The sequence below is a fragment of the Dermacentor silvarum genome, chromosome 3 (genome assembly GCF_013339745.2).
Source record: "Dermacentor silvarum isolate Dsil-2018 chromosome 3, BIME_Dsil_1.4, whole genome shotgun sequence".
Classification (NCBI taxonomy): Eukaryota; Metazoa; Arthropoda; class Arachnida; order Ixodida; family Ixodidae; genus Dermacentor; species Dermacentor silvarum.
In genome coordinates this window covers 174,246,641-174,263,799 of record NC_051156.1, presented here as the reverse complement: position 1 = coordinate 174,263,799, position 17,159 = coordinate 174,246,641, and the positions used below count along the sequence as shown (strand labels likewise).

General features: G+C 45.1%; 1 protein-coding gene and 1 long non-coding RNA gene across 5 annotated transcripts in view; both read right to left on the bottom strand.

The window, feature by feature from the left end:
- Positions 1-17,159, bottom strand: part of LOC125944084 (uncharacterized) — a 465,938-nt gene that overhangs the window by 111,462 nt on the left and 337,317 nt on the right. The window lies entirely within an intron of this gene.
- The window catches only part of LOC119446119 (nitric oxide synthase-like protein), a 407,352-nt gene that overhangs the window by 111,462 nt on the left and 278,731 nt on the right, over positions 1-17,159 (bottom strand). For all 4 annotated transcript variants that reach the window (XM_049663915.1, XM_049663916.1, XM_049663917.1 and 1 more), the window contains exons 2-3: positions 10,047-10,140; positions 709-851 (exon numbers count right to left, since the gene is read on the bottom strand). In XM_049663915.1, coding sequence (XP_049519872.1) covers positions 709-851; positions 10,047-10,140 — 237 coding nt within the window. The remainder of the gene's footprint in view (positions 1-708; positions 852-10,046; positions 10,141-17,159) is intronic.

Sequence of the window (17,159 nt, the reverse complement as noted above, 5' to 3'; positions counted from 1 at the left end):
CAAAAGCAAAGTGCAATAATGTTATTTGTTGCCAAGCCATAAAGCTCATGTAATTAACGCGTTCTGGCGCTACTACTCTGAGAAAGTGGAATGCTAAATATTTCCTCCTAAGCATTACCATTCTTATCCGGTATCAGAAACGAAGATTGCGAGCTTAGCAAACATGCCGTCCGGACATTTATCTAGAGGTGGCACAAAGCCGTCGCACAAGCGAAGGAAATTGAAGGACAGGGCAGGAACTACTTTAAGCACGGAGAACGTCGACTAGCAGTATGTATATATATATATATATATATATATATATATATATATATATACTGCTAGTCGACGTTCTCCGTGAATGAAGTAAATTAAGGGACTCCTACTAATTGCCCTCTTTCCACTGTTTCTTACATATTCTTCGTTCGTCAGAACAGGACCCTCTGCGGAGGCTAAGTGCAATGTAAAAGTACAACTTAACCGCTTCCCATATCTGTGTGTCGTAGCCTATTCTACAAAACAAGTAAATATAGCGTCTCGGACTCAAGGCTGACTAGGCCGTTAACCTACAGCCTAATCTACAAGAGTCTGGTATAGTTAACTAGTTAACACCGGAAAGTGCAAGCTACCATTGAAACCATCGCCACTCCACCCACTTTTCTCATCCCACCCCGGCGTCTTGCCTTTTCCGGTCCAGGACCTATACCAGCCCAAACAACAGCAATATACCTCTTGATGCTCGTGTAGAACTGGTCCAGGAACTCCCTGGCATGCTGCAGCACCTCTTCTTTGGACCGAGGATCCTTGCCGTTCCGCCGCACCGGGCCGCACATCAGCGAACCCTGGCAGATGGTGCTCGAACACGGAAGCGGCTGCGAGAATGGGAAAAAGAAACACATGTAAAAAAACATAAATAAAGGTATGTAGGTGGGAGAAAGGAAAAAAAAAAAAAAAACGGGTCCCATTTGAGCAGGGCACTCGACGAATGTCCTCCCTCACGCCCGTTTCCTAGTCGCTGTCCATCTTTCTCTGCCTACATCGCTTCGAAACGGAAAAGACGTGAAAAAAAAAATAGAAACAAAAGGCCGCTTCTCTCTTGTCGGCGACATCCTCGGGCCGGAGTTGTGTGCTACTGGAGGCTCCACCTGCCACTCCTCCCCTCCTCATTTGTTTCATTTTAGGCTTTCCTTTTGTCCCCTTTTGCCCTTAACCTTTTTTTCTTCTCCCGCGCTATACTGCAGTCGCGGAGAAGAGAGTCCAAGCTGACACGCGTCACGCATGCGACGTGGACTATGACAGAGGACAGCGCGGTGGTCAGCGTCGCCCGTGCTGGAGGCCAAATGGGGCCGGCCCACACTGAGTGAGCGAGCGTGGTCCGCCGCGGCTTTTGATAAATGGCGCGCGGGCTAGGGATCGAGGCGAGTTGCATGCCGGCCTGCTCTGGGGCATCAGTATATATGTGCTCGCGCGGTGGTTCTCTTTCGCTTTTGTCCCATTCGAGCTTGTTTTGCTTGTTATGTGTAAGCGTGTAAGAGAGAGGGGGGGACGATTCAGCTGGTTCGTGTATATACAGAGAATGCTGAATGGTCCCTGCCTTTTCGTGCGAAGTATACGTGCGGGCGTGTTTAGGACCGAGTAACGGGGCGAGGGCGGTGGATAAATGGAGATGCGGCTCGCCATCAGTTAAACTGGACAGGCGCAAGATCTGAACGGAAGTTGCCCCGAAAACATCTCTTACGACCTATTCGCCATCGTGCTGTTGCGATGTTGTCATATAAAAAAAAAATGAGAGAAAGAAAGAGAAGAGAGAAAGAAACGAGAGGTGACAGTTGCGATAGTAGCGCTTCGCGATTGACGGCACCCCGCACGTTGGCAAGAGCTAAAAACGGCGGTAATATAGGCAGATGTCAACGGAGCGCCGAAGTATGCGGATAAGTATAGCTTCGGCTCCTTCTTCTTGTATTCGGTCGTTGACCCAAATCGATTAATGCTTAGCACGAACGAAACTTGAGGTGGAAAGAAATCATTCAGGTCCAACTTAGGAATCAATCCGAAGTGAAGTCTTCGTTAAACGAGTAATTAAATGCTGTAAAACTGTTGATCTCCAGCGCCTCGTTTTGCAGCATACCGATTACGCGCCTTCCCGGCAAGATGGCAGCACGCGGGGACCCCCAGCCACGCGACCTTCGAGATCGTGGATTACAGTATATCCGGGATCAGCACTGTTTACTACTGAACTGCCTCAGAGATCGGCCCACATTGCACGGGCGAGAAACTGACCGAGCAGACGCGCCAAACCGCGAGAAAGGAGAAAAAGAGAGCGAGAGAGAGAAAGAAATAAAAAAAAAAACACCAAAGCTACATTTTATCCGAAGTGATCTGCAGGATTAAAATTATTGCTCATGACTCCAGTTTCGCCGAGCAACAGCCATCTAGAATAGTTCGCCAAGCTCTGCACATTTTGTTCTACGCTATTAATCGACGCTGTCGTTTTCCTATAGTCGCAACTTTCCATTTTTTTTTTCTCGACCAAAGCGAGCGAGAACAAAAGCTAAGATAATCGGCAGCTTTGTTGCCCCTTGAGCTTGCTCAATTCTTCTCTGTGTTTCTCTTTCGTTTAAATCCGTACGCCCTCGCTTAAGACACTACAAATATTAAACAAATATTTAAACACAGGGACGTATAAGTCACTGGGACTATGCGACATGCACCACGGTTAGCATAAGGCGAGCGCGTTATGCGTGATCACGCGCCCAGGACGGGCATTATCGAGAAATGCCTGCTCGCAATATGAGCCACGCGTGCTTAACGCGTAAAAAAAAAAAAAAAAAGTAGAACCTACCAATCGCGGCGATCAATCTACCACGAGGACGCAAGCTCTTGTAGGCTTTTGCAAACACTGAGCAGGAAATGGCAGCTCGAAGAAAACGAAATATAAAGACAAGATCACTGAAATAAAACGCCGCCATAAATACTTATAACGGTTATTAGTTATTGTTCTCTGGTTCCAAGTCAAAACGTTAGTGGGCTCTAGATTGACGACTCCTGACGGCGTGGTTTCATTAGATGGCGCCAAATATGCGCTTGCCTTTAGGCGAAAAACCGAAGCGCATACACTCCGCTAACCCTGATCCGCTTTCAAGGTCTAAAATATTCATGACGACACGCGCTGAACATTACAAAGAAAATTGACCGCACAGATTGCCGGTGTAACTTGATAGCCAGCAGCTTTTTTGAGCGAAAGCGTTATTCCGTGCGCTAACACCCGGTAGACATTTGAGAATGGCTGTTATAAAGCCTCAAAAATGAAAAGGAAGAAGAACACCTATGCAAGGAAAATAGTAATGGATTACTCTTTTTACCCTCTCTATGTATTCATCCCGTTTCCGAAAGTTTATACTTTTAAAACACATATTTGCACGGCGGCCCGTTCTTTCTTTTTATGCTTTCCTTCGCCGCGACCACTGGTCAAAGTTAGCAAGTGCCGGGTGCGAAAACAGCTGCTGCGGTGTGTCGTCACTCCTGCCGTGGTACTATGCGTACTGACGCTGCGGAGCCACCGTTACATTGTTCCTGGCGGTTGCTTGTCCGGTCTAATCTATCATTTCACACCTCACTCAAATCCAAAAGCGCTGAATGGAACCTAATCAAACGCAGCTAATCTGAGCGTACAATTATCTCGATGTTCAGGTCAGCTACACATTGAGGGTCTCTTCCTCTCTCTCTTTGGAATCGTTCAAGACATCCCAATTTGAATGAAAACCAAATTTGTGGTCAAATATGCGTGCAAAGTGGAAATACGCATACAAACAGAAAGACAAAGAATTCATCACGCACTCTATCTCTCTCTTTGTTTGTATACCTATGTTTGAAGGAGGTGCATAAAACTTCAATGCATAAAACAACGTTTTTTTTTTTTTTTTTTTATAAAAAGGAAGTGGAACAGCAGGGCGCATTAGCCACAACGTTGAAGGCGCATATCTCGAAACCGGTGCCATCCTTAGAATCCGTTCCAAGTCCGTTCCAAGTCCAATTCGCTTTGCAAACTATCTAGCTACAATTCATAGATTGATATATGTGTAATAAATTAATTAGTTATAAAGAGAATTAGCGCAATTATGGTAATTATTTAATTAAGCATTTGGATTTCTGGTAAAGGTTATGGTTTAATCAAGGGTTGTAATTGTGCTATTTACCACAGGCAACTTAAAAAAATGGCGCAGTTAAAAAAAAAGCTATTACACTCAGAGCGGTAGCAAGCCGTAGTTAATACCTGCTTCAAAACCCACGCAGATCCCACTTGATTCCAAGTTAAATGAAAGTGCCCAGGCAACTCAACAAGAGTATGTTAACAAGAAACGCGAAGTACGAGTATACTGTTGAAAAAGAAAAATAGAAGAGTGATTGTTTCCACTGCAAATATAAAAGAATCAGGAGAAAGAAAATGGCAGCTGGCATAAAAGGGCATCCTTGAAAACGAAGTTAACTAGAAGAAAAGCAAGCTGCCCCACATGAATTAACGAGAAATGTCTGAAACAGTTTTATTTATCCTCCCATTTTTTTTTAAATTTCACCCAAGAATTACTTGCACTATCCGATGTTGATACTCATCCTTGCCTATTACGGTTATTAATGGCGGCTCTTCACGTGTTCCAAGTGGGCAGCGCCCAAAGAACAGATCAAAATCAAGAAAAGGAAAGATAAAGAAAAGAAAACACGTCGTGTCAGGGCGCTTCGTTCGCAGTGGTTTCGTTGATTTTTGAGCGCACGTCTGGGAAAAAAACTTGAGCAACGAGGTCAGACTGCAGAAATCTGCTCGACTTTTTTCCCCAGTATTCTGTTTATCGTTTCTTGCCACTGCACAAACTCAAGACAGAGCACTTTCAACGGCGAGTAATGTGGTCCCCGCGTTCACATTACACATACTTTCATTCCGCTTTCATTCCGAGTGGGCCAGGAAACGCGACGGCGCCCCCTAACGAGACGAGACGCCCCAACATCCTCCGGAACTGTGGTGTCGCTTTCAGGTTTTGCTGCAATTTCGCGTGCGGCTATCTTTTCTTTATCGTTTTTTTTTTCTTTCGTGCGTGCATGTGCGTGTGTTTGTACATGCGTATGCGTGCGGTACGTGTGTGCCTACGTGCGCATGTGTATATGTCTGTGTGTGTGCGTATGTGCATGTGTACATGCGTGTGTGTGTGAGCACGTGTTTGTGTGTTCGTGCAGGTTTGAGTGTATGCGCAATCGCGCTCGCACGTATGTGCGTGCGAGCAAATCGTATGCCGCACTTTCTTTTGCGTCCCTTCTCATCCAACGACATTCACCATGCCTTGTTCTTTTTAACTCTTTATGTTTGCGGCGTGACGGAGCACGAGATTGCGGCATTAGCCGAACGTCCTTTGTTAACGGCCACGTGGGGTAAAGAGGTTGGGGGGGAGGAGGGGGGATAGAAGCGCTTATTTTCCGATGGCAGTCGTTGAATAAATGCCGGGAAGCATTAAAGGGTGAGCGCGCTGGCTACAACGACACGTGGTTTTAACGAATCGAAATGTTCCCTTTTGCCAGTAGAAACGATCGTACGAGTATTAAAGAGATAAAAAATAAAGAAACAGAACAATCACTGTACTGGGTGCTTACATTCTCTAGGGGAATGGTGATACTAGCTTACGCCACCTTTTTTATTTGTTTCTCATCAAACAGTGTTCTGAAAGAAACAGGTGGAGGAGAGTTATTAAGCGCCCCGAGAGATTAATGAAAGATGAAGATGTGAACTCTGCTACTTTCAGGGTTTTATACTTCATAGGTAGTAATTGAAATTACGTGACGAGGACAAAAAGAAAAAAAGCAAATAAAATAAAATTGAGAAAACAAGGACAAATCAAGCTTAGATATTCCAATGTCTGTAAGTATTACCCATAGCGTAATTAAAGCAGAAAGATTTTCACGGCTCGAGTCACGCACTATTGGTGACAAACGTTTGTAAACCTCAGGGGTTGCGATGAAATAAAAAAAAATTAAGCCAGTTCTACGCTTGTGAAATCTGATGAAACAGCGGTGGAGGAGTTTTCCACTACCGCATCCTAAGCTTAACAGGTCTCAATCGTCGATTTTTAGACTGCTCCAAACGGGGTCCTTTCCTTCGAGGGGCTTTCTAGGTCGCATCGCCCCAAATATAGAACCACACTGTCCAGATTGTGGCGTGCATTTCTGTACATTGTCTCACATGCTTTGGCAATGCCCTGCGTTACGTAACGCACCGTTAAACAAAAAAGCTGACTGGGACAATGCCCTTAAAAGCAGCGTACTCTCAGTCCAACTCCAGGCTGTCCAGAGGGCCTGCGAAAGGGCGAAGGACCACGGTCTTCCTGCCCCTACGTGGACGCGCCCAGCGACTACTACGGACTTCCCACAGCGGGTCCCCACGTACTTCCTCAGGACCAAATAAAGTTCATGGCTGTCTGTCTGCCTGCAAGCGTGGGTGTATAGCGTCGTGGGTATGACGCTCGCCTTCGGACCGTGAGTACCCGGGTTCAAATCCCGGCTCGCCAAGAAAGTTTACATTGTTTTCTTTCTCTCTCTTTCTTTCTTTCTCTCTCTAGCTCTCATTTTCTCTTTCTCTCGCCCATACAAGGTGGTGTTACAATTCAACACTATGGTTCCCATTAATTCATGTTCAGCAAACGTGTGTGTATAGCGCAGTGGGTCCATGCTTTTACATACACAAGTTCGCTGCTTGACGGTGAAGATGAGTTTAGCAAAACATGGCAGGTGTGGCAGAAGCGCCTGCAGCAAAGACTGATCTTTATGTAGGTGTGTAATTCCCTCTCTCTGTGTTTAGGAAGCCTGTGAAAAAAAGCTTCAGTGCTTGGTACTTGCTATGTTGAAAAAAAGGGTGTATAGCGCAGTGGTTATGACACTCGCCTTCGTACCATGGGTAGCCGGGTTCGAATCCCCCTCGCCAAGAACGTTTTTTGTTTTTGTATTATTTCTCTCACTCTCTGTTCCCTCTCTGCACCTCCTATGCTCCGCTTTCACTCTCTCCCAGCTCGGCGATGCTGCGCACGACAACGAGACCAACGTAGCGAGGCCTTAAAAGCTCCGCTGTGAAAAGTTCACCGCCGATTACGATATATACTCCCTAATGCGAAATTCAAGCGCTTTTCATTTCGCGATATATTGGCTGGCGCGGGCAATCAGCGGCGTGGTTAGCAGCATTCGCCCGCCATTGCCGCTTGCGATTCTTCGAAGTTATATTGTTTCAAAATTAAATCTGTCCGTCACGTAAGGCAATGGATGACTCATACCCCTGCAAACGCGGCCTCCCCATTACGATGACAGAAGTGAAATTCTGCGCTGGAATAATGAGCGGCAACGCAGCCAGCTGTGGAAGAAGACGACGACGAACGCGGAAGCCGTGGCACGAGCGCGTGCCGGGCACGAGCACGAGCGCAACCCAAGGGGCGCCAACCAGCAAGCTGCGGAAGAAGACGACGACGATCGAGTCAATGCTGATGGTGATGTTTTTCTGCGTACACCGACCCCGACACAAGTGAGCCAATAAAGCTTCGCTTAAAAACAATGTTTCATGTCTTAGACATACAGAACCTTTGCGCAATGTTTCTTTCGACAGCTGCTGGGTGCCTTAAACGTGCGCCACTGGTGCGGTTGCCGTTTCATACTCTTGAGCTGCTCACAAGATCTCTTGCTTAAACTTCTTTTTTTTTGTACATCGCTGTGGCTTCATTCTTCGCAAAGCGTTTCTCTTTCTATTAGAAGTTGGAGCACAGGGGTATCTGCCTCCTTACGCACCTATTGAAGTAAAGATAGCAAGGCAGGGCGGAGTGAGGGTAAACTGTATTTCAGAGGGGTGAAGTTTATTACTGATCTATTACAGAGTTTAGATGAACCGCTCACAGCTGGTGTGTCTGTGAAACCACAAAACGAGGAGAGGCACCGAAAAAGGGGACCGGGTACCTACACTAGACGTCACTTCCGGTGCACTTCGCCCGCTTCCGTCAAACTCCCTCACAGAACAAAATCAAAGCCCCTTTCTTAAAGAAAGGTGTTTAAATGCGAAGCTTCCTCCCATGCAAGCTGAATCAAAGTCCAAAGCCAACGACCACGTAACGAACCCAAAAAATGCTGAGCGGACCCGATGCGATGCATATGTGATTTGATTGCTTGTTTAGGATTGTAGTTTTTTGACGTTGAAGTTGAATGAAGACAGATTTCGTTAAGTTGAATAATCTTTAATTCAGACCATGTAGCTGTTGATTACACGAACACACTCACACTTTCACGTATGACTCTACACTTGCACAGTACTTGCCTTGTGATCGCTGTGTTAGACGGTCAGAGGCTCTGCCGTTGCAGATACACGGGATCGGCCTTACGGGCACGATCGCGCTCGCGCTATACGTTCGCGTACGGCAGCCTCCTTCTGCCGTGCGCTGCACCCGCGGCCTACCGACTGGTGACGGCCGGGAATGCATTGCGTGATGCGCAGTAATGGAATGCAGATATATACAGTTCGTCTGGGTAGCGTGGCGTTGCGGTTCCCATTGTTCTTATCGGTACAACTGCGAATGTAAACTGTAGCGTTCTACGACTACGTATGTCGTGCGCCGTTGTTCTGTTGTGTGCGCAGACGCGCAGATAGTTTCGTTGTGTAAGTTGGCTTTCCTGCAGTGCATTTTCGGCGCTCACGGACGAATCATTGAGACATAGAAAGTTTCGCTTTAATATATAGTCAACAGTGTTTTCAAGCTACAGTCTATGTTACATGCTGCAGAAATGCTGCGTCTTTCCCCCTCAAATGCCCGCCTGCAGTTGGGCATGGAGTTGCGTGTCCACTGCCGCATGAAGAAAGCTCATGGTGATATTTTGATCTGGCATTGCTAGCGACTGTCGGGCATACGGTGAGAGGCCCTCCAAAACTCAAGCTAACGTTGACAACGCAAGGGTGTTTATCTGCTATAGGTCCCTTTGCGACAGCGTCTGCCATTAGCGACAGCATCTGTCGATGCCGCTACACGTTTTATGAAAGGAAGTAACCGAATATGCTTCCCAAACAAAAAGATCTCCCCCCCCCCCCCCCTCCCAATAAAAAAATCACATTTTCGGATGCTAAATGCAAATATAGGCACATGTAGGCACGAATAAGTGCACAAATGGGCACTATAAAGTCCGCGCTGAAGCACTTCCTAACCCATAATTCGTACTCATACACCAAAACAGTGATGCTCTGACCCGCGGGAATAGATAGGCATTTGCCTATAATCCGGTCTCTATTTACAACCACACGACGAAAACCTACAATGAAGTAAGATAAATTGTTATGTTTGATTCAATATGTAGAAATAATGAGGAAAAGCGAAATAAAAGAGAACAAAAAATGATGCAGGTGGCAGCCGAATCCACATCTTCCACATTAGGCGTAGAGTTATTTCTATATTCCAGTTAGGCATACAAGATAATTTCTCCCATGCTTTCTCTGCCCTTATTATATATATTTTCCGTTATATTGTTGGCAGCTTAAGACAATCTGCCGTTTATTCCTCATTTTTCTGTTTTCGTATTGTAGTTAATTTTATGAAAGTATTTCGCACAAGTAATATTCTGGGTGCTCTCTAGCTTAACTTTGTTTTTTTTATTTTATAACGCTATTCAATTTTGTAACCGTTCTGCCGAAGTATACATATCGCGCTTTATAATTTAGCGAAAATCCTTAATATAGTATGCTTTAGAACATAACAAGCACAAGTGGCTTCCCTTTCTTCAAAAAAAAAAGAGAGAGAGAGAAAAAAAACGTAAAAGAAATCGAGCACTAATAACATTGTCCATCATAGTATAAAAAAACAAAAAACAAAGCAAGAATTGCGCTTCCCAGAACTTTGATATCCGATTGTGATGAGACAAGCAAATTTGACGCGCCGATAAGCGATACGAAAACATGTCGTATTTATGCGTAATCTTGCGGTATTTCCTTTCCTTTTTTTCCCCAAGATTTTCACGAACAAAAGCGATGTACGAGAAGCAAAGGAGTCAGGCACGAATTGCACACTCACGTTCCTCGCAATTTTGTGCAGGGAGTCGACGAGCATCTTGCCGGTCTCGACGTTGCGGACGATGAGCGGCCTCTTCGCGGAGTTGTCTCCATCGCTGCAGAGAGAGAGAGAAGAGAGAGAGAGAGAGAGAGAATGAGGTGAGTAAACGTTGAACACAGCATCTGCTTGCGTACACGAATATCTTTTTTTATTTTTTTCATTTATTTATTTGAAATGTTGTAAACAAGTACATTATGTCTCCGGTTTCTCAGCAACTGTATATTGCTAAATTAATGAACAGTGGTGATTAGTGAACTGAAACATTTCATCTGTTTTGCAGTTCGCAGCAGAACACGGGGCTGTCAACGTAAATAAATAAATAAATAAATAAATAAATAAATAAATAAATAAATAAATAAATAAATAAATAAATAAATAAATAAATAAATAAATAAATAAATAAATAAATAAATAAATAGAATGACAAATAGATATTATACCGTACATCGCATTCCTGATAGCTACAGTGTGGACTGCAGAAAACCGACTTATCGTGTTCACAGACATTTCCCTGATAGTGAATTTAAGGAACTGAATAAAAAGTAGAACACGCAGTGCACTTGAATAACAAAACCACACAATACTCAGGATAAACGTTCATAATGATATCAAAGGGATTCGCGATGGATCAAAGTATTGAGCTCTCTCCTGTCATGGAAAAAGAAGAATTATAATAGCGGGACCACTTATTTATTTATTATTATTATTATTTCGCGATGCCCGTTCATACCGCCACAGGAGATGCAAAGCAGCCATAGAGTTGCGAGGCAGCCACCTGTTGTCGAAACGGAATTGTGAATGCATCTAAATGCACAGCATCGCTAAGCAGCAAGTTTTCTCTCCGTGGTAGAAACATTTTGTCCCTTGTGCGATAATCATCGCGCTGATCATATACAGGGTGTCCCAGTTATCACGCACCAAGAGTTAAAAATATGCAAATGCCACGTAGCTGGACAGAACCAAGGTAATGTTGTTTGCCGTCGCTTGGAGACACGCAGATTATTTTTTTGCATTCCGCCTAATTACACAATTAGTCTTAATTACTTGATAAACTCCTAAAATATTATAATTAGATGAAAAGTGTCAAAGAGAAAATTGTAGAGCAACATGGAAACACTCCCGGTACAGCTTTCTGTTGCTCAATACGTGCTACATAAAAGTGTTTTTGCGAGCGTGAGAAGAGCCAGGGAATACACGCAAAATTACGGCGCGACTGGCCGCTCGAGGCGCTTTGCGCGTATTGTTGTCTCGTGACGTAGAGATCGCGCTAGCGCTGTTATCAGCAGTTGCCCTTTGGACTCGCCATGGGACGGACGCTCGTTTAACCACATCTTCCAGGATCCTGACGTCAGGATCCTGATGATGCTGTGCAGTGTGCCGCGGCTATGAACGCTGTGGCTCATTTGTTAGTCTATGACGATGGGGCGGACTTGGCGCAGCAAACGCACTACTTGGCCATCGCGGCGGGCGAAAACAAGACGCCGGTGTCCTTGCTCAATATATAAATTCACTATATCAATATTCACTATAGCAGACCCACCATAGTCACAGCTTCGCTGGCTTCCATCATCACAGTAGGGAAAGGGATCTGAATTGTTTTTTTTTACGTTGCTCAACAATTTTCTCATTTACACTTTACATTTAATTATAATGTTTGAAACGTTGACTAATTTATTAAGACTAATTACGTAATTAGGCGAAATGCAAAAGATAATCTGAGTATCTCCAAGCGACGACAAACAACATTACCTTGGTTCTGTCCAGGTACGTGGCATTTGCATATTTGTAAATCTTGGTGCGTGATAGTTGGGACACCCTGCACAGTGAAGTGTCTCACACGTTTTCTTTAAGATGTTTTATGGTGTTGTATTTTAGGCTTCCTAAGGACGGTAACATATGCACCATAGCGGGCGTTGTTACAAAGTGAAGACATGCACACCACGCAGCTATGCACTGTCAGGAGAGCGAACTTATTTCGTCTGCGTTCTGCTCCGTTTTAATGTAATGTACACGTTTATCTCAACTAGCTCTTTCTTGTAATATTCCCTGCACCGCACGCACGCACGTATGCACGCACGCACGACCACCCGCCTGCACGCACACACAGACACACGCACGCACACGGACGCACGCACGCACTATTAGTCGCTTGGCGCTCTTACGAGCCTTCATCGTGTCATGCATTCTGTTGTCATTGCTTATACGAGCTGACAGTGCTATAAGTAATTCCCTTAATGACCGTGTGCCGTTACATTTAAAAGGTAGACCAGCAAAACAAAAACACGCAGCGGACTTCACGCACTCAACGTCTTTCTTTTTTTTTCTTCCTTTTTATTTAGCCACCGCGGCGCACATATTCTGCAGAAGTGACGGCGAGGACTTAGTTGCGTCAAATGCGTCTTCACAGGGAGGATTTCGGGTACCGGCGGTGGCGCGGGCAAGGCAGCGGAGCAGCTCGAAGTTTCACGTTCGGGACTAAACGTATACACGAGACAACGACGCGAGCGAAACCAGCCATTCGAGAAATCTTTCTTCGCGTCTTTACAGCATAGCGCGCTAGAGAGCCGACGTCGGGCGATCCGGAAGCGACGGTCGTATATCATGTGCCGTTACCGGGCTACTAAATGCAGAAGAATCGGTCGCGAACGGCGTCTGCCTCGAGACGAGGCGCTCGCTCGTTCTGAGCGCACTTCGGCGATAGTTGTAGGCAGACACCAGGAAATAAAATTGAAGGAAAATGAAAAGAAGGAAAACAAACAAAACGGAAGGGAAGGGGGAGCATATAAAGCCTGACGTAACGTAAGCTGACTAGTGGAGGGCATCTCGGCGAAAAGATTTGCAGACAACGGCGGGCGCCGGGAATTTTCTAGTTTGACGCTGTCCAAGGAAATCTTGTTTCAGATACGTCTACAGATAGCAATATACCGTATGGGCACTATACAGACTATACGGTGTATAGTTATCTGAATCTGAGACGCTACCTTTTCTTGTCGAAATTTCAAGTACGAAACGCTATACGTTCAGAAAAAGAGGACGATAAAAGAGTCATATACAGAGGCTTCGTAAACAAAATAGAAGATAAAAGTACACATCGATGGGTATCATTTATAGTCTTTTCTGAAATTCGCGAAACACAGGAAAAAGGAAACTTCGACATCAGTTATTGTTCCGTTATTGCTTTTACAACCTTTCCTGAAAAATTTAAAGCTCATTTTAGGAGGTTACGTAAGAAGACGCGCGGAAGGAACGCTTCGATCGGCCATGCCAATGATGTCGCTTCAGTGTAACGTATAGCTTTCGAAATCTGGCCTCGGGCTGTAATGCCTGTATTTCTAAACGAAGTGTCGCAGTAGTTATATGAACTGAAGAACTCGGGGTCGCAGTGATTCAGGTGAGAATGGAGGCGATGAGGTTTTGCAATGTACTACTTCGCAGGCAGTGAGGCAACGCCAAGAACGTCATATCGCGTTGACACCGGAAATTCCATCGTCGGAACTTATTTCGCCATGGTGTAGCATAGGCATTAACGTCGTCATCATCATCATCATGATAATAATAATCATCATCATCATTATATCGGTTTCTATCTCGTCCAGTAGGTTGTGACGAGTGATTTGAATCCTGTTCAATGGCTCTTACAATTTTATCGTTGCCGATGTTGCGAGGTCCTGTCGTGCAAGCATCTATGTAACTTTGACAGACTCGATATTTCAATGTGCAGACTCAAGATGGCAATAATAATAATAATAATAATAATAATAATAATAATAATAATAATAATAATAATAATAATAATAATAATAATAATAATAATAATAATAATAATAATAATAATAATATAACATTTAATATTATTATTATTATTATTATTATTATTATTATTATAACAACCCTAGTGCAAACAATAATAATAATCAATAAATGATTGATGAATTGATTGGTTGGTTGATTTATGGTTATTATTTGCACTAGGGTTGAGAACGATGATGTACCAATAATTGATTCCCCCCCCCCCCCCCCCCACACTTTTTGCTGAGGACATACCACATTAATTTCTGAAAGCTTTATTAAAATGTCACAACTTCAGTCCATAGTCGCAAGTGTGCAATGAGCATTTAACGATCCCTCGTATATCGAAAAGAAGGAAAACAAGAAGCCACAAATTTTCCGAGGCTGGCAATTTGCTGCGCCCCAGTGCTCGCCTGTACATTTCTAATCTCGTTTCTATACTTTTGCTTTCGGGTCATTAAAAGGAATGGCTCAACACGACGAGCGCCTGTATTGATTTTCGTCATCACCGACTGCCCTCTTTTGCGTTACAAAAAAACATTAAAAAATCATTAAGGTGACACTGTTTTATCTTCATCCCTTGGTTATTGCAGGTCACAGCTGTATCCAGAGGAGCAGATCAGTAGGCTCAGATGAAAATTTTGCAATCTGATTGCGCAGGATTTCTTATCTTGACCGTGTAAGAGATCATAATCACTGGCATTAGTGAGTAAGAAAGAAAGTCTTCTACAGTGTGCATTGCGAAACAATTAGCGTCGTTCGTGATAAAATGATTTACAAGAACAAGAATGAAGGCACAAAGACACGCGCACACAGATATCGATTACAATTGAGAAAGACCCGTAAACCGCGTGAACTCTGGTGTTTGCAGACCACAAGCACTGGTGCCGCCAACGTCAGAATCTAAATGGCGTAACAGAATTATGACATGCGTCCATTGTTTATTTTTGCCCGGTGACTGTTCTTCACCGGCTAAGCACTGTTACAAAGTTATCGCGCGGCGCGTTTATCGCGCAGCGGAAACGTCTGCGAATGTTTTCGCCAATTCTGTAGCGAAAGAACTCGTCTAATCAGACTGCGTGCCCGATAAAACCCGATAAAGAGCTAGATGAGTAGATCGCAGCTTTGGGACTCGCAGGTTCTTCACAATCCCTAAAACGAGACAATATACGGAGATCAGCACCGTACTGCATTGCTCGCCGATGTGCTCAGCGCGTAACGTTCCCGATGTCTTACAACGTGTTCTATGTGACCTTCTTGTCGTTGCTTTTTCAAGAGAGAATTACTGAAGGCCACATCACACTTGCAGCACGACTCGAATTTGGAATTGCGAGGCAGTCTCCTCCTGTGGAAAAAGCACCATCTGCGTGATGTGCATCGCACAAACGTCTCTATTTCTTTTTCTGATGTCTACAGGCCATAATGAGTATGTAACTCGCTTTAGTGTGTATATGCGTGTCCGTGGTTGTATATGACGTTTGTGTGCTTGTGTGGTTCCTACATATGTATATCATATTTCTCGCTCAACAGCTGAAGTTGCATGCCACCGCTAGGCTGACGTCTCCAGCCCCTTCTCATTAAAGTCATAATCCCTCTGCCTCCCCAATTGCCTCCTTATGTTTGCCGACCTACGCGTAATGAATCCGACATAGCGTCAAGCGATGTCTTGCTTGGCAATATATGTTTGGGCAGATAGAAGAAGCAGATGAAAGGACTTCTCGAACAAAGGACTTCCGAAGATCAAAGTGTGTGCTATCTTGCTCTTCTCATGTGACCTTGACTTCCACCTAGGTAAGTATCTGCCCAAAGCGGCGTGTACGTCTACAAAATAAATTTTTACATGGTTTTGGAGAAGTGGTATTATATGACGGGCAGTGGTGGTTACTGAGGACTTCCTCGTGTACACAGTGAGTGCACCGCAATTTATTTATTATTTTCTCTTTCTCACACACTTCAGGGTTATGGATTCCTTTCTGGCTAGGTCAGAATCTGATCTGGCTAACCTGACCATTATTAGCTTTCCTTATTTTCTACCTGCCCCACCTCTGTGAATCGCATTCGATGGGAAATGGTAGGCCCTCGACGGACTGCGACGACTTTATTGGTATCGATGAACCGTTCTTTATCGAAACGCCTCCTTGTAAACTCGAATTTTTTTAATGTTGAGCGTCAAAGCTACTACTTTCTAGAGTATTTGCATCACTGCATGCCTGAGTCATAACCGCAAGGGTTTAGTCTAAATGTCGGAGAGGGGATTGCATGTTCCCACAAGATGCGTTCTCGTTTATCCGTGGACAGCCGTACAAATTTCACCTGCAGCGACGCCACGCCGCAACGTTCTTTACTGGCTGACGGAGGCGTCCCCTGAGAAGGACGTAATACAACACCCCACTACACCATGCGTTTCGCCGTGTTGATGAATATCCTCGCAGCAGGTAAGCGAGCGAAGCGAGCAGCTTTGTCAACATCAGCCATCATCCCCCGTCGCACGAATCCAGCGCGGGGCCCGTTCTCAACAGAGAACGAAGTTATCTCGCCCAAAAGAAACTTCGTGTATATATGCGCGCACCACAGGGAAGAGGAGGCTGCGCTCAAAAGCACGCGGACAGAGAAGCGCGTTACAAAGCCATTAGCGAAGAAGTCGTTTAGACACGCGTACGCGACGCACACGCGCCGCCAAACGGGCATTCGGGCATGCAGGGATTTCGGGATGTGACACGTGAAGATGGAAAGTAAGGGTGTCTCGGGTTCGGAGAGGTGCATAGGGATGTCGTGGTCGTGAGGAGAGGTATAGAAGGGAAAGGAAAACGGGACGGAGGGAGGGAGGGAGGGAAGGCTGGCGGTGTTCTGCGTTAAGCTGCCTCCGCTGGCGTGTCGCGCTGCGCGACTTGTTCGGCGCCGTGAAATCCTGCGCCGTCGTTGCCCACCGTATATATAGCGCCACTGCCGCGTGACGTCGTCGGCGCCGATACAGGCGCTGGGCTGCTGGGGGTGCGAGTCTCGAGCAGCCTGTAATGGAGTCGCGACCAGATTCCCCGTCGCCAAGGCCGCCGCATAAACCACACTGCGCAGGGGTAATTACGCGGACCCACCATCCATTCATCTTGGATCCGCGCGTGTCACATCGAGAATGCGGTGCCGCGTACGCCTCGCGGCGTTTTCTCTCTATATTTTGCGGTCTGGTATTATTAGCTTATTTTTCTGTTTTTACTTTATCCTGTTTTAGTATGAGCGAACCCCCTCCTCTATTTTTTTTTTTTTTTTTTCATCGGAGAACGGATGCGT